Here is a 25,083-nt window from a genome sequence, read left to right as displayed (position 1 = left end):
CTTACCTTTAAGTCTGAAAAGATCATATATTGCCACCAGAATGTCAGTATTTTTTTGAGTCATAGAAAATAGGGCTAGAAAGGGCACTGAGTGATAAAATATCTCTAAGCAGGGCTTATACTCATCCAAAATGGGGGGGGGGGAAAGCTGCATATTCTTACAGGTCCCCAGAAAAGGGAATTTTTATATCCTTTTAATTATCCTTGAATTCATCATCTTCCTCTTGAGAACCTTTCTTAGACAAAAGTGGTCAGGATCTGTTCTGGGCTTTTTCTCAATCCACTCTTGGTGGCTCCTCTTCAATCTCAAGGGTTCAATCATCATCTATGACTCCTAGACGTCTCTTGAACTTCAATTGCTAAGGGTTCATTTTTAACTGGATGTCCTATGGGCCTCTAAACCCACTCTTGTGAATATTCCTATTGCAGAGAAAAGCAAAATCATTCTTCCAGTCATTCAGGTTCAAAATGTTGTAGTCATCCTCAATCTTTACACTCCCTCATTTCACAAAGCTTCACTAATTTTTAGGACTTGTTGACTATTTCCACAACATCTCTCACATCCATCCCCTTTTCTCTGACCATGCCAGTCCCCAATACAACTCTCAAAACTTCCTGTTATCCTAGGATCAGCTACAAACTGTTTTGGCCCTTACAATCTGGTTCTAGTCTACCTTTCCAGTTTTATATTTTATCATAGATATTCCCTTTCACGTACTCTTTGGTTCAGTCATGATGGCCTTCTTGCAGTCTGCCTCTATGACTCTGCCCAATCTCTCCATTATGCTTGAAAGAGATTTCCTCCTCACCTTCACCTCTTAGAAATCACTAATTCCCTTTAAAGCTCAGCTGAAGTACCACCTAACATTAAATTTCCTTGCTAAGAATTTCTACATGATTTTATTTGAATGTCATTACAAAGCCATCCCCACTAATTTTGAATGTATTGTTTTATATATAATTAATGAGTACATGTTGTTCTCCCCCTCCCCCAAAGGTATTTAAGGGGAAAGACTGTCTCTTTTTGTTTTTGTATCTCTAGTGTCTTATTTGGCATTTAAGGGCTAGCTGATTTGTTTCCTCTTTTATAGGCAAAAATGATTCCAGTTCCTTTCATTCTTCTTTAACAATATTTTCTAAATCCTTGCCTATTTTTATGTTCATTTTTGAACCCTTCAATCATTTTTCTTCATGAACAAAAAAACCCCTCGAAATTATTTTAAAATCCTTTCAAATATTTTATTTTTATAGTCTCTGATGACTTTATAAATCCCAAGTTCAAAAGACAAATGTCTTCTTTTCTATTAATTTTGTTACATGAGATTATACCATTAGAGGTAAGAGAATCTAGTCTAATCTCTATAGATGGGAAAATGGAGGCTCAGACATATGAAGTGAATTTGCCTGTGAATTTACAACTACTAAGCAGTAGACTCAAAATTTGCATTCAAGTCCTTTGAGCTCCCAAACCTACACTTTTTTCACTATATCATTATATTAATTTATTAGTGTTTAAGAGGATCTGTGGAAAGCTGCATTGTTTAGAAAACAGAGGACTGGTCTTGAAGGCAATTAGTCTGACCTGCAACATATAAAGTGTAAGCCTAAGCAAGTCACAACTTTTTGGTGCTTTAAGCACAGTCTTAAGATAGTTGTCCAAAACTATGAGCTGGAGAAAAATTGCTCATTAGCTGTGTTAGAGAGAGATTCCTCACTGGCAGTTCTCTATACCAATTTGGGGGAGTGGAAGTTCTTGTAATAAGATACAAAGACTTCAGATTCAAATTTACTTTAAAAAAAAAAAAGGCAAACATCTTTAGCAAAGGCTATTGTGATCTGAAGGGGTGGTGAAGGTCCGATTCTTTATATCCTTTCTCTCAACAATATTGACATCGGACTCAAACATCTATAGAAGCGTTATTTTAATAACATCCGTACCTTCTTTTAAAAAAATTCTTCACTTCCTTTTTAGAATCAATGCTGTGTATTGGTTTCAAGGCAGAAAAGCAGTAAGGGCAAGGCAGTGGGGGTTAAGTGTCTAGTTGAGGATCACACAGCTAGGAAGTTCTAAGGCTAAATTTGAAGCCAGGATCTTTGGTCTCTAGCCTGGCCCTCAATTTGTAAAGCTACCTTCCTGCCCCCTACAATGTATTTTTTATATATTAGTCCCACCGAATGAATGAAAAAGCATTTATTGGTAAAAAAGCATTTATTGGTACTTACTATGTGCTAAGCATGGTGCTAAGGGCTGGGGGTACAAAAGACAAAGCAAAAAAGAGCTGCCCTCTAGGAGTTTATATCCTAAGGGAAGAAACAACATTCCATTTTTAAAAAGTAGTCTAAGGAGAGGCAAAGTCCCAGCATGGAATAAGAATAGGTAGCCCTGGGGGCAGCTGGGTGGCTCAGCGGATTGCTAGCCAGGCCTAGAGATGAGGTCCTGGATTCAAATTTGAATTTAGACACTTCCTAACTAGGTGACCCTAGGCAAATCACTTAACCCCCATTGCCTAGCTTTTATTACTCTTCCGCCTAGGAACCAATATACAGTATTGATTCTAAGATGGAAGGAATAAATTAAAACAAACGAAAAAAAGAGTAAGTAGCCCTGGTAATTTGGTTAGTCATATGGATCAAATTGAAGAATTGCTTTTAACAGAATCAAAATTGTAACAAAAGGATACTATAAAGTTATATAGTTATTTTCTGAAAATGCAAGGTAATTCAAAGTAGCTTGTTAAAGTAAATAATTTATCCATCATAAGACCTTCAAATGACAGTTACAAACTCATTATGCTCCAAATTGGACTGTCTGATGATTCACTCTATAATATACCTCTCTTCATCATTCTGGTATTAATAAAAAAATATCTAATAAAAAATATCAGTTCAGCTATAATTTCTAAGGGATTATAAAATGGTTAAACAAGTGAAACCACAAAAGGTTAGCACCGTGATCCAAACTGCCTCAATTAAACTTTAGCAGCTCCAATCTTCCTCACACTGTGTGGAGAGAATTTGCTCCCCAGGATTCTCTTACCCAGCATCCCATTTGCAACCTCACACTAAGTATGTATGGAGGATAAAGTTTTGGTGTGACCTAGTCTCTCTTTCCCTGAACATGGCTGCTGAACTTGGCTTTCAGCCAGGCAGGAGAATTTACACAAGTGGCTTTACTTTAATTAGAAATTTAGGCTTTGAATTTCTATTTTTTTTTTTAAAATTTCTTCTACTTCAAGTGATTATTAATAAACTTTATAAAATTAATACTTGGAGTTATTGATATTAACTTAAATCTTACAACTGGTGAATGGCAAACAGTAGAATGACGTTCAAATTATAATTCTAACAAGGTTAGTAAGGATGATAGATAAATTCTAAGAGTAAAAGAGGAGGGCTAGCCTTCCACATCAGAAAAATTTAAATTTAATATTAACAGAATGTTATTTTTTAAAGTAAAATTAAAAGGACTGCTAACAAGCATTATCTGAAACTCAGGGTTCTTTGCATACTATTACTGAACACCAAGAACAAAAACTTCAAAAACAACAGTATTGCTCCACCCCCCCCCCACCTTTACTCAAATATCAGACCATTTTTCCATTTACTTACTCCTTGTGTCTTATCTAAATCAATTCCTGTCACATTTCTCTTTTTCCCAGGAGGGATAAAGATGTTTCTTATGAGAAGCTAACACAAGAAAGGCTTATTTTTAATCCTGAGTGTAAAAATATAAAATGCATAGATTTGTTATGATTGCTTATTCAAAGGGATGTGGGCTTACATAAGCCAGTTTTCTGAGATATTTCCCCCATTAAAAAAAATGCTACCTTTTCCTTTAACACTTCCAAACAAAACCCATTACAAACTACAGTCCCATCTCTATGTTCTTCCCCTGCAGATGACTGGTTGAAAGTCAATTTTTATAACACTGCTCTCTCCTAGTTTTCCTCCTATCTAAACAAAATTTGTCTCCTTTGCTAGATCTTCACCTATGTCATACTCAATAATGTGGCAGTTCCCACAAGGGTCTATTCTGGGTCACCTCTCTTCTATCTTTGTATCATTTCACTAGGTGATCTCATCAGCTTCCATAGTTTCAATTATCATCTTTATGCAGACAACTCACAGCTCTACTGTCTACTAACTTCCTTCTGATAAGCCAGCCTCTCATATTAGACACCCTGATATGGACATCCTGTAGACATCTTAAATTCAACATGTCTAAAGATGAATTCATAACTTTCCTACAAAAACTTTTCCCTATTCCTCACTTCCCTTTTAATGTCAACTATTGTCCCAGGCGCCAAGGTTCAAAACTTCCATACCAGTTGTCAAATGCTGTTGATTCTTATTAACAATCTCTCACATACTCCCAATTTTTATTTCTGACACCATCACTACCCTAGTTCAGGTTCTCATTGCTTTATGACTAAACCACTGTGAAAGCTTGTTGGTACCCCTGCCTCAAGCCTCTATCCATTCTAATCTATTCTCCAGTGAGCTGTCAAAAAGATCTTAAAATGTAGTTCTGACCATATCACCCTTCCATTCAATAAATTTTAGTGGTTCCCTATTATCTCCATGATCAAATATCCTCAGTCTGTTTTTTTAGAACCATGATAGCCTAGCTCTTATCTACTTTTCCAGTCTACCCTTACTCCCTCTATGTACTTGGGGATCAAGTGACACTAGCCTTTTTGTTGGCGTTCTCACACAACATTCTTATTTCCTAACTGAGCATTTCCACTGGCTGACCCCATGTCTGTAATTCTATCCCTCCTTATCCTGTCTCCTGGATTCCCTCAAGTTTCAGCTAAAGTCGCACCTTTTACAAGAAGTATTTCCTAGTCTTCCTTAATCTTAATGCCTTACCTCTGATGTTACTTCCAATTTATCATATATATCTTGTTAGCATTTACATAGTTCCATTTATTGTGTAGCATGTACTATGCCAAGTGCTTTACAATGAACTAATTTCATCCTCACAACAAACTTAGGAAGTAGGTGATATTATTATCCACCTTTTATAGCTGAGGAAACAGAGGGAAACAAAGGTCAAGCAATTTGCTCGCAAGGTCATACCTAAGTAAATACCTAAGGTCAGATTTTAAATCAGGTTTTTCCCAATTCAAGAAGCAATACTCTATCCAGTGTGCCACTGAGTTGCCTCAATTCTTATGCTGCTTAGACAGGAGCCATCTTACATTCTAAGAGTGCCTCATCTTCAAGTTGATAGGTGGTTCTGACTGCTGCTTAGCCAATAATGACTTATGAAAGCGAATCAAGTATCTCAGGAGCAATTTTTAGGATATGCTTAAATGAAATGTCTGCTACCATAAATACTATATCTTAAAATATATTGAAAATACAGACATAAGTTTGAAAAGGTTTTCACACTGTTTTATGAATTATCCTGAGTTCCTCAAAAGAAAGAGTAGTTTTAGTGAATGTGTTAAAATTTGCACCTTCTTTGATATTCTTAAGAGCCTATATCCTATATCCTATATCACTCCAGGGGCATCAAACATACTTTTAGGATCGTGATGCTTAAACCTTTTTTGTATCAAAGATTCCTTCCGAGAAAGCTTTTTAAATGTATAAAATATTAAAGATTACAAAAAAATAAAAAAGTTAGTGAAAATAAGGATTTTTCTTTTCCCATCCAAGTTCAGAGAATCCTTGAAATCTATATGTAGAGCCTAGGCTAAGCTTCTGCTTTAGATGGATTTCTTACCTTAAGGGGGAAAAACAAAACAGCAGCTAAAAATATATTTTAGGGGGCAGCTAGGTGACTCAGTCGATTGAAAGTCAGGCCCAGAGATGGGAGGTCCTGGGTTCAAATATGGCCTATACACTTCCTAGTTGTGTGACCTTGGGCAAGTCATTTGACCCCCATTGCCTAGCCTTTACCACTCTTCTGTCTTAGAACCAATGCACAGTATTGATTCTAAGATGAAAGGTAAGGGTTATTTAAAAAAATAAATTAAAATGTTTTAGAAATGTAAATCACAAAGTCTAATCCACTCCCCCCACACCTCATAGATATCTGATAAATAACTATATACAACAATTTCCAAGAAGCCTTAGAACCTGGAAGCAAAATCAAAACAACCAAAATGGCAATTCAATCTTTGGCTCAGGTAATTAATGTCCTTCAACACAGTAATTCCACTTCAAAATAAGACAAAATGCTTTTAGTTTAGGGATAGTAAAAATCTTGACTATAAAATAATCAAGTTCTGAGTCACTGTTCACCAAGTATGCAGAAAAAAAAAAAAACAAATTTGCCTTTTAAAGTCTTACAGCAACCTGAAAGGGGAAATTAGTTAAACTAACAGTGAAGCTTGTACTATTGCCACATGCTATGTTGGGCCAGGAGGCAAACACTGCTAAAGACAAACTAGCAGAATCTGAAAAGCACCAAATGGCTGCAAGAGAATAATTATTATTCTACATCATGAAAAGGACAATAGACTTTTGTATAGCAAGACATTTTTGTTATTCTCTGGAAGCAATTTTAAAAATGCCACAAAGACACACTAAAAGCACTGAAGAAAAGAGGTTTTTTAAAACTGTAAGTCAACACAAGGCCAAATTGAAATGGCTTAATGTACCTCTGGCTATGAATTCCATTACCACAAATTTAGTATTGAAATCAAAGGGATCAAAAGGGGAAGAATTTTGTACTAGAATTCTAAATTGCCCTTTATTTTTATAATCTTTAGTAATATTGTTTCCCAGGAAGAATATGAGGGAGATAAAATATGAATTTTAAGATAGAAATTACTAATATGGAAATTACATGTTTGCCATTTCAAATAAAGCCTTATAATTATAGGATACCATGCAACTATCAATATGCATTTATAAGATCTTGGAAAAGTAAGAAAAAAAAGACCAGATCTTATTTAAAGCACTACACTGCAAAAATGCTTTACTATTGCAAGGCTAATGCAACTAGTATAAACTCTCACCTAAAGAATCACAGAGGAGAAATTTTTGCCCTGAGCATGAGAAGAAATAAAAATGATTGTTAATGGATAACACTAAAAACATTTAATTAAATGGCTAGAAAAGATGTTCTTCCCACTCCTTCACTTTGTTATGAACTAAATCCCACTCTCTGCCAGTTGTTTTTTCTCTTCCCCTTAAAAATCAGCAAAAACTACTTAACTTAATTTCGGCCAGCATCTGATGGAGTCTAGTATTAGTTTTCCAAGATACTAATATCTTGAATAAATCCACTCTTTTGCCAGATTTATCAGGATCCATCAGGACTCACCACAGATTTAAGAAGGAAACTTTGGCAAAGTAACCAGAAAAATATTGTTTTAAAAAGAATTACTAAATAAAATGGAATAAAAGATAAATTCTTGACTACCTTACACTGTGGCATTAGTTCATTTTTTAAAAAATCTATCTTAAAAGCTTATACAGTATACTAAAATTACTTACATAAGTGGTAAAAAAAAAGGATAATACCACATGTATACAAAATTCATTTCCTTGGACAGGCTGAAATATGGAGTAAATAACTTTTTGCATCAGTAGTATCAAAGTTTAACTTGGCAATAAATGTACAACATCCATATTTTAAAACTATTCATAATCAATGCTATTTTAGACCAAGGGGGAAAAAATCTAAGATTTTAAAAAGAATAAAAGCAAGGAAATAAATTATGCTGATCTTCAGGCATAAAACATTTTAATTTAGGATTACAATTTAAAAAAGGTCAGATGACTTACCCTTGTCAACTACATCCCAGACCTCAACTTTTACAATGTCATCAGTAGCTAAAAAAGAAGAACAAAATAATATTAGAAGCATATACTATGATTTTTTGGCTTTTAAAAAAATACAATTTTAGTGGAAATTAAGTTCACTGAGAAGAGTCAAAGTTCAAACCACTATTTCCTCTCTTCACTTGAACTTTTATGGCAATATGGATTTCATGACCTTTCCATAAAGAAGGCTATAGATTTAACCTACAAATTTAAGATGAACTGATTTAAATGATTTTTTAGTGGCCCAGCTTTGTTACTCCTCCCATCCCTCATAGGTAGTCATTTCTTCAATGTAAAATTTATCTCTAAACTGTATTAATCCAATAGTTACACTTTTTCTTAATCTGCATAAGAATGATTCCTGTATATGCTTACAGAGGAGATACAAAATACAAATCTAGCTCTTTAATTATCTCAATATTTTGGCAAATATGTAGTTAAAGGGAAATTATGTGCCAATTGTGCCAGATTGTACTAGGGATATAATATTAAAAATATATATATTTATTTCTATGTAAATAAATATAAACATAAATCTAGATAGCCCTCTCCTTGAGTAGACCACACATAGGGAATTTTTGAGGAGACACTGTCAATTGTCATGTCTTTTCCAGTAGTAATGGTAGCACTGATCATATTATTTCTCTCAGAGCAAGAGGAAAAAAGGGAGAATTACAGATGAAAAAGTGGCACAGATGGCAAAATACTTAGGTAGGTCCTGGTTTTCTGGGAAATGGCAGGACAGGATGTGAATCATGGTGGTGGTGGGGCTAATTTTTCCATGATAAGAACCTCTGTCAAATCTGTTCAAATATGGCCTCGGACATTTACTAGATGTGTCAGTGCACACAAATCACTAAACCCTCTTTGCCTCAGTTTCCTCATCTAAAAAATGAACTGGAAAGGGGAAAATTATTTTAGCATCTCTGCCAAGAAAATCCAAAAGGGGTCACCAAGAGTTGGATTCAATGAAACATCTGAACAACAAAAATATAGAGGTCTATATTTCAAAGTCTTTTAATCCAAATTTCAACTGGGTCTATAAAAGGGAACTAAGCAGGTCAAAAGATCTAACACTAAGTAAAACTGCGAAAGCCACGGTTGAGGCACTCCTTTTCAACTCCCAGGCCTTAATTATTAAGTAACATGGACACAATAGTTTTAACATTAAACACACCTCTTTGATACAGCTACCAAATGGGCCAAATGGTTGAAAAGGTCTTGTAGACAGCCCCCAATTTAGAAAAAGCTTCTCAGTTTTGCTTTGCTCTCTCACAGAAGGGAGCTATCTCTTTTGTGATCAGGTAATGCTTTCCTGTCTAGCACTGTTTGAAGGGACAGACATTTAACAATTTATATAAACCTGGGAAACAGTATGATAGTAAACAGAGACAAGAAGTAGATCTGGTTTCAGAAATACCTGGTTCAAGTCTGACTCTGACATGTTAGCTATTTGACCCTGGGCAAGTCCTTTACCTTCTCATCACTTCTCTAAGCAACCATAAGACTTTACATTTTGGATGAGTTGTTGATCTGTACCAGTGGAAGAAGTTTCTACACACAAACCTATTAAATGATAGGTTGAGACACCCCACTGTATCTCCCCAACAAAAATAATAACAATGATAATGATAATGAACAATGAACTGCAGAGATTAAGGGACTTGCCTAAAGTCACAGAGTCAGGAATGAAGTTAAGGGTTAGAAGTCCTAAATGTAGTGTGTCAGTCACTAGAATACACTGCTTCCTTTGAGAATCTCAGTTTGGAGCTATCACTTGACTCTAATTTCCAATGCTGTTCTTGTGAACAGCAAGAAGCTGGGGAGGAAATGTCTTCTTTAAAAAAAATCTCTTTCAGTGAATTAGAAAGCCTACAAATCAGAACCTATAATTCTGAACATATTCTTTCCCCAAGTTATATATACTCCCCAACAAAGAACAAACCATAATCTGGCTCAAGTCACTGAATTTACACTAAAAGTCACGCCCAAAGACGCCCAAAGATTTCTGGACATAGCTAATTTGAGGATTTGTTTCTCTTGGATAAGCATATTTATTATAACTTATTACATACTTATAACAAATCAAATATATTATATTAACTAAAAAATATATATGTAATTAAATGGTAACTCAAATCAAAACACTATCCTCAAAGCCTAACCACATGTCCAAAGTGTTTGTTTATAAAAGCCTCAATGCTAAAATCCTGCCTGACACCTCTTACTTGTGTTATATTAGGCAAGACATTTAAAGCCCTCTGAGTCTAGTTTTTTCATCTTTAAAATGAGGATAACTTTTGGAGCATCTACCTCAGAGTTGTTGTGTGTCTAAGCACTTTGTAATTTTTAATGTGTTATGACAGCTATTAATATAATACAATTCTTATCTTATTATTTGACACAATCTTATTAATCATCAGTATCTCTCCAAGGTTGTGAACTTCAAAGATTATAATACTGATCTCAACTTTATAAATAGATTAAATAGACCTACAGCATTCTCTATACTTGGTCTTTAATTTAAATGAGTCTGAATTTAATTACTTTTTTTTAAACCTTTAATCTTTACTTCTATTACCATCCTTTATGTTACTGAATACTATATAAATCAAAGAACCTTACTGTTCAATGCCAGGCAGATAGCTGGCCCTTACTTTTACTTGAATTCTTCCAGCAAATGATACTATAGAAATATAACTAATTTTCCAATGAAGAAGTCAGGCTCATGACTTCTATTTCAGCATTCTATCTACCAGTCTATAACAAAATGAATTTTTCTACAAATTTTCTTTGGTATTACTTTGTCTCCTTTCGAGAGTCCATTCCCTCTGCTCCATATTTTTTTTTTCCAGATCATCTTTCTCTCAATCATCTTTGTGTTACAAAGTAGTGCATACCCTGCTTTGAATTTGTACATCTCCTTACTCCTCAGAAGCAAGTTCTTCACTCTAGGGGAGCCAGCAGGGAACTGTGAAAATGACAAAGACTGAGTAATTATCAGTTTGGTGTTATACCTATATGAGAATCTCCTGGGGAAGTGCCAGAATATAGACACAAAGGGTTCACTCATCCACACAAGAAATTTTTTTTTTAACTGAGAGAACAGAAAAGAACAAGGATGTTGAGAATCATGAGAGTTCAGCAATGCCATGGGAAAAGTAGTCCTTTCATGAAAAATAGAGCATTGTAGCTGTTGTAATACATTTAGAGATTGAATAAAACTAAATTATAGGGTGTTGTGGGAAGAGGTTCAAAATGAATCTTACAACTAAAGTAAAATAATTGATCATAATACCTGTCACCCCACCTTCAATGCAGTAACAAATAAGTCATCTTATTTATTTTATTGTTAATAGAAAAATAAGAATCTTACTATTATCCATCATTATTCTAAAGCTTCATGTTAAAATTTGAAATACTAACAGTTATCAAATTGCTTCATGATAAAATCTTTTTTTTATGAGAATGTTCTTAAGATTCTAGCAATATCTGTTCTAGTCTCAAATCCCACAAGTCAACCATTTAGCATGATAATCACAGGATCCTTTGATCAGTGTTATCTGACCAGAAGGGGAGGGTCAGAGTGGTGAAGCAGGAGAATATTGTATTACTAAATTAAATACTGACAGTTAGACCCTAACTAAAGCTAGGTTGACCATTCTGGTTAACTAACTATTCAACCTTTTAGATTCGTATCAATGGCTTAGAATGGCAAAGCCTAAAAAATGCTCTCATTATTCATAACTCAGCACAGTAGACTTGTTTTTTCATTAAGGAGAAACAGTAAGAACAAATAAAGTACAACTTAAAATCTATAATCATGCACGAATCCTCTGCATAAAATATCTCTGATAATGGTTTGATAACCACAATATAGAAGGAATTAACATAGAGTAATGGTCATTCCTCAATGCTTAAATGGTCAAAGGATATGAATACTTTCCAAAAGAACTGAAAATGACTAAAACTGTATGAAAGACTGTACAAAAACACTAATGAGAAATCGCAAATTTAAAAAAAAAAATGGGTTTCCCTGCCACAAGCAGCCAATTGGCAATAATAACAAAGGGTAGGAATATTCGAGGGACTATAAAAAGACTTAAAACAGTAATATTCTTGCTGGAGGAATGAAGCGGTTCAAGTCATCTGGAAAGAATTTGGAGTCGTGCTAAAAAAAGTGACTAGAAAAGTCTCTCAGACATTTGATTCAGAGATCCCTTTACTAGGCATATATGCCATGAAAGTCATATATACCAAAGATTCCACAAAAGACCAGAATAGTCATAGCATCACTTTTTATAATAGCAAAGAAATAGAAATAAAGTAGATTATTACTGAATAATCACTGACTGATAGCTTAACAAATTGCAGCCCATAAATGTAATAGAATATTTCTATAAACCTTTTCTGGCTTATTCAAACTCTTTACCCCATCCAGCTACAAGTGCCTTCCTCTTAGGTTAACCTTGTATATTTACCTCTATGTATTCATGTTTTCTTCTTTCATTAAAATATGAGCTCTTTGAGGGTGAGGATTGTTTTGCTTTTATCTTTGTATCCCCTAGTGCTAAGCACAGTGATTGGAACTTAGTAGGTGCTTTAAAAATAATTAAACTTTTAATTGACATTTTTTAAAACATCATTTTAGTTTTCCTCAGCATCCCACCTCCATGAGTCAGCATTTTAAAGAAAAAAAATCAGCAAAATTGATCAATATATTGAAAAAGTATGAAAATATGTGCACTATGCCACACTTGTGGACCTCAAACTGCAAAGATGTGAAATGAGTGTTTTCTCATACCTTTTCTTTTGAGTCATGCTTGTTTTTTATAATTTCACGACACTCACTTATGATTATTTTTTGGTGTGGTTGTTTTTTCTATTCAATTTCTATTGTTCTATTGTTAATCACTGCATATATAATTTTCTTGATTTATTTCATTCTGTATCAGCTCAAGTAGATCTTTCCATACTTCTCTGTAATCATTACATTTTTTGTTTCTTACAGAACAATATCATGTGTTACTGTGTATCATAATTTGTTCAGCCATTCCCCAAATGTTAGACATGTACTGTTTTCAATTCTTTGCTAGCATTCTCCCCACCCCCCTCCATAGGCTCCTTAAAAAATACTTATTAATTGTAAAAACAAAAACGACATAAAGAACAAAGAAAAACAGATATTCACCAGTTAAGAAGATGGCTAAACAAATTGTGTTACATGAAACTAATAGCAGATTATTGTGTTGTATTAAATGATGAAGGGGTACCTAGGTGGCTCAGTGTACATAAGAGTGTGAAGCCTGAGGTCAGGAGGATCTGGGCTTAAATCTGGCCTTAGACACTTCCCACCTGTATAACCCTGTGCAAGCCACTTAACCCCAACTGCTTAGTCCTTGGGACTAATACTTTTATCAATTCTAAGAAAGAAAGAAAGAAAAAGAAAGAAGAGAGGGGGAGGGAGAAAGAGAGAGAGATGGAAGAAAGGAAATGAATGAGGAATACAAAGGAATGCTGAGACATATTAACTGAAGTAAAGTGAATGAAATAAGGAGAACTAGGAAAATATGCATAATAATTATAATATGAATGAAAGGACAAAAAAATCCCTAAATGCTTTTCTTCCATTCTTTATTCCTCATTGTTATTCTCTAATTCAACATTATACACGCTAAATGGTTCATTTATCTATCTAGTTTTTTGGGCAGTAGTCTTAAGACAGCAGGTTAGAATTTCTAATATCATGGAAATGAATTTAAATTCTCATAAGAACATATTAAACTTTTTTTAAAGTTTAGCTAAGTACTCATTAAAACTTTTAAAAAGCTTTTTGCAGCATAAGCAAATAAGTTTCAAAGGAACCCTAGGAAATTAAAGTCTTTAAAGACATAACTTTTTTTTTAAAGACATAAATATTACAGTTGTTGCAACAGAATTTTTAACAACATTCAAGCCTGGCAAGTCACCTCACCAATCACACTTGGGATTTCATTCATCTTTACCGAAGATCCCTATACTTTCTTACTTTTGTAATTCCAATGGATACTGGTGACTTGTATCTCTTGGGTAGGTATATATTCTTCCACAAACTTCTTGCCTTGGAGTCTGTGCCATAGGGTGGTTTTTCCTGTGTTTCTGTCTCCTCGGATCACTATTTTCACTAGATTAAAAAAAAAGGGAAAGAAGACAAAAATGGGTTAAAACAAATCATATGAAAGAAATGTATAATCTTGGCTATTTTCATTTATTCATTTGTACATTTCACATTCCAATATTACCAAACCATCTTGTTTATCTGCCCCTGTAACATGCATTCCATTTCTCAAATCCATTAGTGATAACTTTTCAGCAATATAAAATTTAAACCACTATAATCAACTTTAAAGCCCTTTGTAATTTTTAGAACTTTTCTATTTTTTTTAGTTCTGTGATCTGCATCAAACTTCTCAAAATTCCCTTAATTCTCTTCTTCCAATTCAATGTCTTTACTTATTCTAGGGATCTGCAATACTCTCCATCCCAACTTAAGAGCAGCATAATTTACTAAGGCAGTATGTGGCATTGTGGATAGAGGGCTGGGTTTAGAATCTGGAAAACCTGGGTTTAAATCCTATCTATGACACTTACTGACTGTGTGACTACTAATACTTATCTAGTAAGCCATGCAATTAAAACTAAAAGTTCCAGACAGTTCACCTGTATCAGTGGAAGGAGTTACCACATGGGAGTTCCAAAAAGCATAACACATTACAGCTACTAATTAATATTTCTCTTTCATCTAAATGTATTGCTTTTATAAATAAATTTATATTTATTACCCAAACCCTATCTTTAATTATCCACTAGGACCAGTAGGTCTTCAATGTTTTTAGAGACTGGTTCATTTTGGTGGTGCAAAAAATCCTCCATGAATCACCTATTATAATCCTATATATTTCTCATTATCACCAATAACCCCCTCCCAATCTTTTGCCAGCATTTATGGAGTGATGGTTATTGATTTAAGTTATCAATGTAGTGATATTCAACTTTAAATTAAATATAAGAAAGTTAATGACTTTGGTGCTAATATATCACTGAAACTCTACACCAGAAAAGGACAATACCTCCCAAATGCATCCAAAATAAAAGACCATAAGACTCTACATTAGAACAAACTGTTTATTTATCCTTACTATAAGAAAAGAAAAGATTCTAAGTGTCCAGGAATGGAGATAGGAGGTCCTTGGTTTAAATCTAGCCTCAGGTACTTCCTAGCTATTTGATCTTGAGCAAGTCACTTAATCCTAGTTGCCCTGTCTTTTTAGCTTTTCTGTGTGTGAATTAATACACAGTATTGATTCTGAAAAGGTAAAAGTGTTAAAAAAAAAGATTCTAAGTGCATTTTTTTTTTTGTTTAAGGATAAAGGGAGGGAAAATAATCCCTAACTCTTAAGGAAACAGGCAGATAATAATCAACATTTCTTTAGCACTTAAAGATTTACAAAGTTTCAAATATAATATTTACATATACATATCATTTGATTCTCACAACCACCCTATCAGATAGATGCTATTATTCTTATTTTGCAAAGGAAAATGAGACTAAGAAAAGCGAAATAACATACCAAGGGACACATAGCTAAGGCTAGATTCAAACTTGGGTCCACTGACTCCAAGTCCAATGTGCCATTATACCCTTAACTATGTGGATGACTATGGTGGTTGGTTGTAAGTACTAATCCTGTGCAACTGTTTTAACTTTGTCTATGAGGTAGGAATAGGAACTTGGGCACTTAAATGCTTTGTATCTTTCTGAGGTCTAATTGTTAATATATATAATTGTTAAAGAGTCTCCATTTTTTTCTCCCAGGAAAAATGTTCCAAATGTATATTCTTTCCTTCTTCTTCACAAACCAAAGAAATATTCTACTTGTTTTAGCCTCAAAATCTTTCCTCTGCCTTGGATATTATACAATAATAAGTACATTAGCAATAAGTACATTATTTACACAGTACTTTCCCCTAGAGTTTGTTTTTTTCAATAATACATTTAAATCTATTTTCTTCTCTAACATACCTATTTTTCAATTTACTTTTCTGTAAAATAAAAAAATAGTAATCTTACTCCTTTCCTCACATAGCTATTATAAGGATGAATGTGAGAAAGCTCAGTTGTTTAAGAGAAAAATCATCGTAGAATTTAATCTTCAGTGTCATCTAAATGAAGTCCTAGAAAATATGGAGAACAGCTTAGTCTAGGAATTAATATTGTTCCAGACCACCACTAATTTATGTGTACCAAATTAGGGTACCAATGTTTGATTCATGTTTCAGTGGGCTGCTAGAAATATTTGTTAGTTTTTTAACTATAATATATAAAAATTATATATATATAATTTATATTTATAAAAGAGTACAGCTCTTTGTGACTCCCTTTGGGGCTTTTCTTGGCAAAGATAGTTGAAAGTGGCTTGCCATTTCCTTCTCTAACTCATTTTACAGATAAGAAAGCTAGGCTAACAGGGTTAAGTGACTGCCTAGGGTCACACAGGTACTAAGTGTCTGGAGCTGGATTCAAACCCAGAAAGTCTTTTTGACTTCAGGTATTGTATCCACTCTGCCACCTAGCTACTCCATCAACATGATAGGGTTTCCCTAATTAGTACTATCAATTGTTCATTTATATACTATATCATAGTTTTAGAACTGAAAGAGACCTCTGGATGCATCTAGTACAACTGTCTCACTTTACACATAAGGAAACTGAAGTTTAAGGAGTTTAATTGACTTGCTTAATTAAGGTCATAACAGTAAACATCATTCAAGCCCAGGGTGTTTTTGTTTTATTTTTTAAAGTTATACACATCCTAATAAGAAATGTTTGATTTTTTTAAGCATTCTCATCTCAAATTACAACATAAAACTCAGGTTTATGTGATGATTCTCTACTCTGAGGCTGATGAAGTTTGCTTTTACTTTGGAACCTTCTTAATGTGTATTGGGCCACTGGCAGACATATTTGGGGAAAAGTTTTGATGATTGCTAGAACGTTTTTTAAGTGTTGGCATTTTCTATATTCAGCCAAGGTGGGGTGAGAAGGGAAATAAAACAATCTGTTGCCTCATATCCAGTCAGGTAATTGATAATGTACTATATTAAGATCTCTTTTTACTTTAATCAGCAAACCAAAGGGGGTGATGTCTCTGATTACAAGAAAATAAAAAGAAAGGGTAGCACTAATATTAACTTTTTCAAAATTTTAGATCAGGTCATTGATGATCATTTTTTTCTTTCTTTTCTTTTTTTTTTTAAACCTTTACCTTCCTATTCCAAGGTAGAAGAGTGGTAAGGGCTAGGCAATGGGGGTTAAGTGACTTGCCCAGGGTCACACAGCTGGGAAGTGTCAGAGGCCAGATTTGAGCCTAGGACCTCCCATCTCTAGGCCTGGCTCTCAATCCACTTAGCTACCCAGCTGCCTCCAATAATCACTTTTTTCTTAACAGTAAATCATATACCTGAAATTAAAAAATGAAGCCAGTGAATATTAAATGAAGTGTTACATATGAAAATTCAGTCCTGGGAGGAAAACCTGTGATAAGATCAGCAATAAAGGAAATAGGAAAAAGGTTATTAAAATTTTAATATGATTACCATCTATCTTTGGTTTGCCAAAAGGGTTGAAAAAAAATATAAACAATATATTTTAACATCTTATTCTCTACATGAGACAGGAAATTTCTTCATGAGATGATCATTTACCTGGCTCAGATCAGGTATGAAGAGGTATGAACTGGTAGAATAAGATCACGGAATATATATCTAGAAGAAACCTTGAAGACATTCTTTTACTTTACAGGTATCTCCTGCCTCTGTGCTTAAAATTTAGTCTTATTTAAGCCTCTCTGAGTCCTTGGGTTTCTTTAAGATGCAGCTGAGGTACTATATACTACCTCCAAAGAAAAGCCTTTCCTGATTCCTTGGAGAAAGCTAGGTTATGGAAAGGATGGAGTGCTGGGCCTAGACTCAGGAAGATCTGATTCTTAATTCAGCTTCTGGCATTTCAAATTCAGACATACAGGTTGAGATGTTTAATAAAAGCAGGTAGAGGTAGAGGACTGGAGGTAGGCAAAGAGTTTTTTACAGGATAGGTAGATTTTAGAATCATTAGCATAGAGATAGTTATGAAATCTCCATGGGTATAGATGAGATCACCAAGTGTAGTAGTATAGAGAAAAAAGAATAGATGATGACTCAGGACAGAACTCTAAATTATAAAAAGGTATCTACAATAAGGGTCTCTATTTTCTCTTCTTAATCCCTTATGGTACACCTTTCCACCTTATTATTCCACCAAAGCTGCTTTCAGGTAGCAACTAAACTTTGAGAGCCCATGAAATAATATATACCTCCCTTTTTCTCCTTAACAAGTACATGAGAATTCGAAGTGCTCAGCCCACTCAGGATTGGTGGACAACCTCTAGAGAACACACATTTTTGAAAGGGAACAGATTCCAGATTGTTGCTCCAAATTTCTAAGGGATTAAAGAGTCATTTTAACATATTTCTTAAAATAGTGTCTTATTTATGGTGGGTTACAGCTTAAGAGAAAATTAAGTCTTTAAATACAGATTCTATTAATTTATATGAACTATTTGGTAACGTAATAATTTGACTTCATTCCTCTACCCTGATGAATATAAACAGTGAAAAAACTAATGAAAATAAGTTATAGCTATAATCCAGCCATAGTGAACTTTGTTCTTAAATATAGAAGTTTTTTCGTTCATCTTCTAAATAGTCTGTCCTACTACCTGGGCAAGTTACTTTGAAGACTGAAAGATTTGTTCAAAACAGGCTTTCTTCCCTTAATTTTCCCTTCCCATCAGCGGCCACAACAGCACATACAAAAAACATGGTCTCTGCCCTTGAGCAGAGACCATTCTATAGCAAAAAACTTCTTTTTAGAGGGCAGCAGGGTAGCTCAATGGACTGAGAGCCAGGCCTAGAGATGGGAGGTCCTAGGCTCAAATCTGGCCTCAGACACTTCCCAGCTGTGTGACCCTGGGCAAGTCACTTGACCCCCATTGCCTAGCCCTTACCATTCTTCTGCCTTGGAGCCAATACACAGCATTGATTCCAAGATGGAAGGTAAAAAAAACCAACAACCTCTTTTTAAATTATATTTTGGGTTTACTGTTTTTTTACAAGGGTAGTGAGGGAAGATTTTGCAGTGTGAGCTTTGGATATAACCCATCATCACTTGATGAGAGGATTGGGTTAGGGGAAGAGTTTAAGGCAGACAATAACAGGCCATTTAGGGTAGGGCTTAGAGTAAGAGAAAAAAAAAGCCACTATCTCACTAAAATTAAGAAAGCCAAGAGATATCCACCTCAACATTATTACCAATATTTAGGAATAGAGTGAAAAGAAACATTGTCAAAGTACAATATAAATGCCTCCAAAGCTTATATATCTTGATCTGCAATTAGGAAAATCAAGTATCATATGCAAAACTTACTTAAGGACAGAACTTTTGTTTATATGATTCGAGTATGATGAAAATCTTAAATTCTCACTTTTTCTATGATCTCTGAATTATCATTGTTCACAATGTGTGACAGCACATATACAACAAGAATAGCCATGTTTTCTGGAGCTTTACTACCCACAGGCCAGAGAACTGCTACTTTTTCAAAAATTAAAGCAAGAATTAGGCTTTAGCTTACTGGATCTGGGCCTGAATCCTGACTGTCATTACCCATGAGACCTTGGATAAGTCATTTCAACTCCTTAGGCCCATTTCTCCATTCTGTAAAATGAGAGTTGGCCTCTATGACCTCTGAGGGCCTTTCTATCTATGATTTTATAACTTTAATTGTAAAAACAAAAAAATTCAAAATCCACATTTGACGATAAGGACTACAAAGAATAAGCTCAATAACAACTATAAGTTATTGGGGCATATTGGGACAGAGTCCCTGGCCCCAAGTCAGGAGGTCCTGGGCTCATATTTGGACTTATACTTCCTAGCTGTGTGATCCTGGGGAAATCATTTATCCCTGATTGCCTAGCCCTTGCTGCTCTCTCAGATTGATACTAAGGCAGAAGGAAAGGGTTATTAAAAAAAAAAAGACTAAGTTATTGTATAATTATAATATACATGTGACATATAGTTATGTAAGAGGGTGTACTGATTTTAAATTACATTAATTTCTCTTTAATAAGCTAGATCTCACTCAGGGAAGAATTTTAGGTTTAAGTTTAGTCATATGTTACAGAACAAGAAATTTTTTTTTCAAATTATATAGTAATTTTTCAGACAAAACAAATGCCTCCCAGATCACTATACCAAAAACCTCTCCCTATTCAAAGCTATTTAGGACATGTTAAGGACAGCAAGAATAAAGTCAATGTCATATACTGCAGATTTTATTACTTCTGTATCCTTACTGATCTTTCCAAAGACAATTATCGCCTCCTTAGAGTCACATCTGGCTTGTATAATTTCAAAATGTCAATAATTATATAATTGTACAGTACAGGACCTACTAGCACAACAGTGCAATGAAGTTTAAAATAAAATGAAAAATAGAAAGTTGGAAGGTTCTTGGAGGGAAAGAATTATGTCTCATCTGTTTCTTGTAAATTTCTATAGCATCTAGAGCTCACATAGGATTATAGATTTTGAACTTTAAGGTAGTCATATAGTTCAACTTCCTTATTTTAAAGATGAAAACCAGTCAAATTTCTTGCCTAAATTAATGAAAGGTAGTTAACAGTCAGAGAAGGTGCTTGAATCTGTATCCTCTGATTCCAAATCCTGCATTCAATCGGTAATCAAATATATATCGGCCTTCCAAAACTGCCTCTCTACACCACAGAAAAAGGGCACTGGCTTAGTTTTTAAATACATTGTATCAGTAATAGCTGCTGCTCTTGGTTTTGGTTACTTATATTTGTGATAGTGTATCACATGTTCAAGATAGTCTCAAAAATATTTTAAAAGATTCTCCTTTTTAAAAAAAATTCTTACCTTCCATCTTGAAAGTAATACTGTGTATTGGCTCCAAGGCAGAAAATTGGTAAGGGTTAAGTGACTTGCCTGGAGTCACATAGCTAGTGTCTAAGGCTAAATTTGAACCCAGGACTCGTCTCTAGGTCTTGCTCTCTATCCTGAGCCAACTAGCTGCTTCTAAAACAGATTCTTTAAAAAAAAAAAATCTAATCTGGTTACACAGTCTATTGATTTATTAACTGATAATTTTTATACATCTGGGGGTAGGGGTGCAGAGGGAAAGGGAAGGAATATGAATGGGTCCAGGAACCAGAATTAATTCCATTTGACTAAAACTTTAATTTTCTTTAAACTTGGTACCATCCTTTAAAAAAATTAATCCTTGGGGCAGTTGGGTGGCTCAGTGGATTGAGAGCCAGGCCTAGAGATGGGAGGTCCAGGGTTTAAATATGAACTCGGACATTTCCTGCCTGTGTGGCCCTGTGCAAGTCAATTAACCCCCATTGTCTAGCCCTTACTACTCTTCTGCTTTAGAAAGAATACACAGTATTGATTCTAAGACAGAAGATAAGGGTTTATGAAAACAAAAAATAAAAATTTAATCCTGAAGCAATATTGCCAATTTAGACTGACTCTTAATTTCAGTATCTTCAGCACACACCATAGTGCCTTGCAAAATACTAAGCACTTAATAAATGCTGAGAGAGAAAGGGAGGGAGGGAGGGAGGGAGGGAGGAAGGAAGGGAGAGAGAGAGAAAATGTATGTGTTAGAAGGGAAGCCAAGAAAAAGAAATTAACCATGAAAACTGACCCTTAATTTTTATATCTCTGACACCCACCATAGTGCCTGACGGATAGGAGCTCAATAAATGCTTATTAGATTAAATGGAATTTTCTCCTTTCTTCAGACTTCAGTCAGTTTCAAAATAGGTAGGGGTGAATGTGGGGATTCCAAGGGAGGAGGTAGGAGAAAGAAATTAGGTCTGTTAGAGCCCCTAAAATGCCTATAATCAGTCACTCAGCAAACATTTATTAGTTGCCTACTATGAGCTGGGAACTTTGTTAAGCCTTAGAGAAACAAATAGAAAGGCAACATACAAGTAGCTATGTGCAAATTGGAAATAATCGACAGAAAAGAAGTCATTAGAATTAAGAGGAATTGGGAAAGGTTTCCTGCAAAAATTGGATTTTCGCTGGGATTTGAAGGAAGCCAGGAAGCAGATATGAAGAGTATGCATTCTATGCACAGCCAGTGAAAAATGCCTGGAGTCTGGAGATTTGTTTTGTTCGAGGAAATACCAGAAGGCCAGAGTCATTGGATCATAGAGTATGTGGGAAGAATGTGAACAGTGCAACTGACCTGCAAGTAAAGACCTGGGCTCCAATTCTGGTTTTATCCCCTCGACTCAGAAGTGTGACCTTGGGCAGGTCATTTCATCTTCTCTTTCAATTTGTCAGTTCCTTCAGTTAAGAAACTGAATTGGTTTACATCCTATAAGATTTATAGACAGAATGGACTCTTCCTACTTAAAATCCTAGAAAATCTGTGATCCAGATGTGCTCATCTATCAATTCTTTCCAATTCTAAATCCCATGATCCTTGCAGTTTTGCTTGACAATGGTGAGCCTGTCTAGTGTTACCTGCTCCACTCCCTCCCCAAACCCGCCTCCTGTTCCCTCCCTCCCTCCACCAAGCGGAACTACCAAAAAAAAAATTAAAAGTCAGGATGCCCATTTTCTCTCACAGTAAAAGGAGGCCGCATATCGTCCCTTTCAACTCCACAACCTATGAGGTTCTTCAAGCAGTAGCGCTCAGCATTGCCTGACAAGTGCCTCTAGGATCCCCAAAGTTGGCAAGAGAAGTTGGGGGCGAAGGGGCCCTTGGGGCTCTGATCTGGGGGGGGGGGGGGACGAAGGTAAGCCCCAAGTCCTGTTTCCTTACCCCCGTTTCACTTACTGTTGTACTGCACTCCTTTGGCGAACCTCCTCTGTAGCGCCTGGTTCATGGACTGCAGCCCCGCAGGGATGTTCTTGTCCCGACCAGGAGCCTGGTCCGAACCCACCAGCTTCTTGAGGGCGGAAAACATCTTCCTCCCCTCCCCGCAGCGGTCCCGGAGGATTCAAAGGGCTCCCCCGGCGTCCTCAGTCAGGGAAGGGCAATCTTCGGCCGGGCACTGGGGGGACCATGCCCGGAGAGGGGGAGCGAGGCGGGGGAAGGGAGCAGTTTTGGGGGGCTGGCCTCTCCCCGACCCCCGTCCCCCAGGCAGAACTCCAGCTGGCTCCCTCCAGAAGGCCGGGGGCGGAGGAGGAAGCAAGATTGGCTATCTAGCCTCTCGCTCTCCGCAGCTCGACTCCAGGCGGTCGCGGACCACTCCCCGCTTTGGCTCCTTCTCAGGCTTCAAACCACGACTTCGGAGGGTCCTTATAGGAGGTATGCCAGCTCCTGCGGCCTTCGGCACCGCCACCCGCAATCCGCCTGCGTCGCCATCTTTAGCCAGCTCAGGAGGAGGGGGGAGGGCTGTCAGAAGAGGGCGTCGCGCAGCTTCGCCTCGGCTACGGGGACCCACACGGGACAAGGCAGCGTGGGCGGAGCTAGTGTGTGGAGGAAAGGAGTCCCCCTCCTCCCACAGGAGGATGGGGAAGGGAAGGGATTGGGTGAGAAGGTGCTAGGGCAGAGTGGAAATTCTTCGCTCTAGTCGTCCGCCCCACTTATCCATTACTACCTGAGAAATCCATTACCCCCTTGCCAGATACCCCACTTACCTTCAGAGACCCTCCACCTCATCCTGGTGGTGGTGATGGTGATGATGATGATGATGACGACGATGATGATGATGATGATGATGATGATGATAGCTAGCATTTAGATTGCCCCTTAAGACTTGCAAAGGACTTTACAAAAGTTATCTCATTTGATCCTTTCAAAAAACCTGGGAGGTAGGTGCTTTTATCACTCCCATTTTACAGATGAGGAAACTGAGGCCCAGAGACCTTAAATGACTTGCCCAACAGCAGTAGGAGGTGGGGGCAGTTGGGAGGGGCTGTCTCTCCCTGCCCCCTTCCCCAGGCAGGTAGTAATGGCATATACACAGGATTTAAAATCAGGCAAGCCCTTTGACAGAAGATTCAGCGTGTTTTACACTAGAGCAGGCTGTGGCCTACATTACTAACCCTCACTTTGGGGTTAAAAGGTACCAGGAGAAAATGATGGTTCATGATTTGCATGAGTTGCTATATTTGTACCTGGAGAATAACTGTATTTATAAGATAGTCTTTCAGTTGAGGATATTAAAATTATTGAGTACTTCCTGAGGACAATCTACTCACTTCCTTCTATTCAATTGTGGTCCCAGGTTTTTGACGATTCAGGATATAGACTTGGATGGGTGAATTAAACCAGTTGCCCATCTTTGACAAGAGACAGCATGGTACAGTGGAAAAGTGCTGGATTTAGAACCAAAAAAGACTTGGTTTCAAAAACTAGCTCTACACCTACTGTGTAATCACAGTCAATTCATTTAAGTACTTTCAACCTTAGTTTGCTCCTCTGTGAAATGGGAGGGTGGGGGAGAAGAGGAAGAAGAAAATGTTTGACTCTTCCTCTATATAATCCCATGAGTAATCCTAGGTTTAGAATTAGAATTAGAAGGGACCTGAGAGGTTGAGATAAGGCAAAACGTTCTGAGAATTTAAGTGGCTTGCCTAAAGCAGTTAAGTGGCAGAGCCAGGATTTAAACCAAAGTCCTCTAACTCCAAATGGCTTTTCCTTGTATCAGAGGCCTTCTCCTCAAATGAAGGTACACATTGTGGACCTTACTTATTTGGTTCATTCCAGTGGAACTTGGGAACTTTGATATTTTGGCATTTCCCCAAATTTGGCCACTAGTTTTCTTTCCCACTCAGACTAACTAGGCTTCAAAATACAGTACCTTTAATTTGTAAAGGGCCCAGAGAGGACTAAAATTTGAATCCACAGAGAGAGGCAGCTAGCTGGCACAGTAAATAATGTGCTGCTCTTGGAGTTAAGATCTGAATTCAAATGCTGCCTTAGACATTTACTTAATGAGACTCCATGCCATTTAAATGTTAGCTATTGATTTTATAAGCCTTTCAGGGAGGTCTTATACCTATGGGAAGGGACTCATTTTTGTCCCAACTACCTATGGACAGTACCATCTGGTCAATATGTAATCTCTGTTCATTTAGATTTTCTTGAATTACGAGGCTAATTTCTTTCTGAGTAGCTATTAAATTCACTGAGATTCCACAGTGTTCAGTGATTCAATGAAATCAGCAAAA

At 36.2% G+C, this 25,083-nt stretch overlaps 2 protein-coding genes across 7 annotated transcripts in view; both read right to left on the bottom strand.

Moving 5' to 3' along the window:
* The window catches only part of RABL6 (RAB, member RAS oncogene family like 6), a 78,980-nt gene extending 56,106 nt beyond the window's left edge, over positions 1 to 22,874 (bottom strand). The window contains exons 1-3 of one of the 3 annotated variants that reach the window (XM_001366495.5): positions 22,742 to 22,874; positions 13,813 to 13,947; positions 7,746 to 7,793 (exon numbers count right to left, since the gene is read on the bottom strand). In XM_001366495.5, coding sequence (XP_001366532.2) covers positions 7,746 to 7,793; positions 13,813 to 13,947; positions 22,742 to 22,871 — 313 coding nt within the window. In that variant the 5' untranslated portion in view covers positions 22,872 to 22,874. Of the gene's footprint in view, positions 1 to 5; positions 154 to 7,745; positions 7,794 to 13,812; positions 13,948 to 22,741 lie in introns of those variants that run through there. The other 2 variants (XM_007475373.3, XM_016423832.2) reach the window with 2 other exon arrangements.
* Positions 13,824 to 25,083, bottom strand: part of CCDC183 (coiled-coil domain containing 183) — a 36,052-nt gene continuing 24,792 nt past the window's right edge. Inside the window, exon 15 of one of the 4 annotated variants that reach the window (XR_008915375.1) lies at positions 13,824 to 13,947. The gene's annotated coding sequence lies outside the window, so the exon portion shown is untranslated. Of the gene's footprint in view, positions 13,948 to 23,248; positions 23,377 to 23,504; positions 24,229 to 25,083 lie in introns of those variants that run through there. The other 3 variants (XR_008915378.1, XR_008915377.1, XR_008915376.1) reach the window with 3 other exon arrangements.

Source organism: Monodelphis domestica, chromosome 1 (genome assembly GCF_027887165.1).
Source record: "Monodelphis domestica isolate mMonDom1 chromosome 1, mMonDom1.pri, whole genome shotgun sequence".
Classification (NCBI taxonomy): Eukaryota; Metazoa; Chordata; class Mammalia; order Didelphimorphia; family Didelphidae; genus Monodelphis; species Monodelphis domestica.
Note: the sequence above shows the minus strand (reverse complement) of the source record. Positions and strands in the feature narration are given on the sequence as shown.